Raw genomic sequence first — 2,128 nt, 5'->3', positions numbered from 1 at the left:
AGGGTTTAGGGTTTAGGGTTTAGGGTTTAGGGTTTAGGGTTTAGGGTTTAGGGTTTACGGCAACAAGCAGGTGGTAGACGCAGTCCAAGAAAGGAAGAGACACGACTTCGCCTTTGGTCAGCGCCGCGTAGCCCCGCAGGGCCATTTCCAGCCTAGCCCACAAACCCTAAACCCTAAACCCTAAACCCTAAACCCTAAACCCCAAGGCGGAGATGAGCTGCAGCGCAAACCCTAGACCCCCTATCCCTGCGTGGCACGGCGACTTGCGCGCTGAGTGCCCAAGCGCCTACGGCTCAGGGTTTAGGGTTTAGGGTTTAGGGTTTAGGGTTTAGGGTTTACAGGGCCTTGGGGTTGCTGATTTCCAAAAACTCCGTTTCGAGGGGCTGCAGCTGCACGTAAGTCCCCTTCGGCAAAGAGACATCCGAAACACTAACAAGTCCCCCCTCTTCGAGCTGGAGGTTTTGCATCATCTGCGAGCAAACCCTAAACCCTAAACCCTAAACCCTAAACCCTAAACCCTAGGCCCCACGCGGCAGTTCGCGGGGCTGCGGAGCAGACCCGCAACGCAGCCCAAACCCTAAACCCTCAACCCTCCGCAGCAGCAGCAAACCACGAATAGACGGACGCAGACTCTGCCGGACTTGGCTGCTAGGGTTTAGGGTTTAGGGTTTGGGGTTTAGGGTTTGGGGGTTTAGGGGTTTGGGGTTTAGGGTTTGGGGTTTACCCAGTAGGGCATGTAGCACGTGCCTTCCTCCGACACGAACTCCAACACCCCGCAGTGGGTCAGTTTGTCCTGCGCACATCCCAAAACCCTAAACCCTAAACCCTGAACCCTAAACCCTAAACCCTAGTTCTCAGAGATTACAGGATTCAGCCTTCCAGGGTTAGCGACGAGGATCCTGCGTGCCTGGCCCAGGGTTTACGATATGAAGTTTAGGGTCTGCGGTCTAGGGTTTAGGGCCTAGGGTTTAGGACCTAGGGTTTAGGGTTTAGGGTTTAGGGTTTGCGCACCTTAGCAGTGTTGCAAATGCGGAAGTGCATCGGCCAGGATATGTGCAGACGCGCGAGCGCGTGAAGAGCCGACGGCGGCAGCAAGACTGCAAAAACCCCAAACCCTAAACCCTAAACCCTAAACCCTAAACCCTAAACCCTCAGCCCTAAACCCCCAGCCCTGCTCCCGTATCCGTCAGCGCAAATTTCCCCCTCAAGCCCTGAATGCTGTTCTCAGTGTGCCCAGGGGCCTCTGCGTGCGCCTGCTGCCCCTTAGGGTTTTGGGTTTAGGGTTTAGGGTTTAGGGTTTAGGGTTTACTTTTGTTGCCGCTCTCGAGGTGGTCCTTTGCAGCAAACGAAACGGGATAAGCTGTGTAAGTGGCATTAAACCCTTCTCTTGCTTCTTCGCCGCCTCCGCCCCAGAAATTGGCCACGCTGCGGCCCAGGTCCCACTGCGGCGCAAACCCTAATTTAGGGTTTAGGGTTTACGGGCAGCCCTCTGCAGCGCGAAGCCCCCCGAACCTCGAAACTGCTCCCCTGCAACTACCCCTAGGGGTTGGCGCTACGGGCTAGGGTTTAGGGTTTAGGGTTTACGGAGAGGGGGAAGACGCACCATGTTCGCAGCACACGAGGCCCAATAAACCCTAAACCCTAAACCCTAAACCCTCAGCCCTACACCCTGCAGGGGGAGGAATCTTCTGTCTCCCAGTGACAAGTGCAACGCGGCTCCGCCGTTGCTGCTGCTGCTGCAGCTCGTGCGGCCGCAGAAGTTGTACTTGCAGCTGCTGCTGCTACTACTGCCGCTGCTGCTGCTGCTGTCGCTGCTGCTGCAGCTGTTGCTGCTGCTCTTGCTGCGTATGCTATTTCCTGCTGCTGCTGCTGCTGCGTAATCGTTCACGCAGTATGCGTGGCCTCCACTGAGCACGTTGCTGCTGCTTCTGCGGCGGCTGCGGCTGCGGCTGCTGCTGCTGCTGCTGCTGCTGCTACTGCTGCTGCTGCTGCTGGATATATGTTTTAGGGACAAAAGAAATACAAGTTGAGTCAAAAGAATTCCAGCTTGTTGCATGCTGTCGTTTTACGGTGGCTTTGTGCTGTAGCTGCCGCTGCTGCTGCTGCAGCAAAGCAGTAGCAGCGGCTG

At 56.3% G+C, this 2,128-nt stretch overlaps 1 protein-coding gene across 1 annotated transcript; it reads right to left on the bottom strand.

The window, feature by feature from the left end:
• Positions 1–335: 335 nt before the first annotated feature.
• ETH_00038525 (ubiquitin fusion degradation domain-containing protein, putative) lies at positions 336–2,056 on the bottom strand (the record flags this gene model as incomplete). Its single annotated transcript, XM_013379859.1, has 5 exons — positions 336–470; positions 725–793; positions 1,012–1,097; positions 1,310–1,442; positions 1,667–2,056. The coding sequence occupies 5 exons, from the start codon at positions 2,054–2,056 to the stop codon at positions 336–338; spliced, it is 813 nt and encodes a 270-aa protein (XP_013235313.1).
• Positions 2,057–2,128: the final 72 nt, after the last annotated feature.

This window comes from Eimeria tenella, genomic scaffold (assembly GCF_000499545.2).
Source record: "Eimeria tenella Houghton genomic scaffold, Eth_scaff4097, whole genome shotgun sequence".
Classification (NCBI taxonomy): Eukaryota; Apicomplexa; class Conoidasida; order Eucoccidiorida; family Eimeriidae; genus Eimeria; species Eimeria tenella.
The sequence above is the reverse complement of the archived record's forward strand: the minus strand, read 5'-3'. Positions and strand labels throughout refer to the sequence as shown.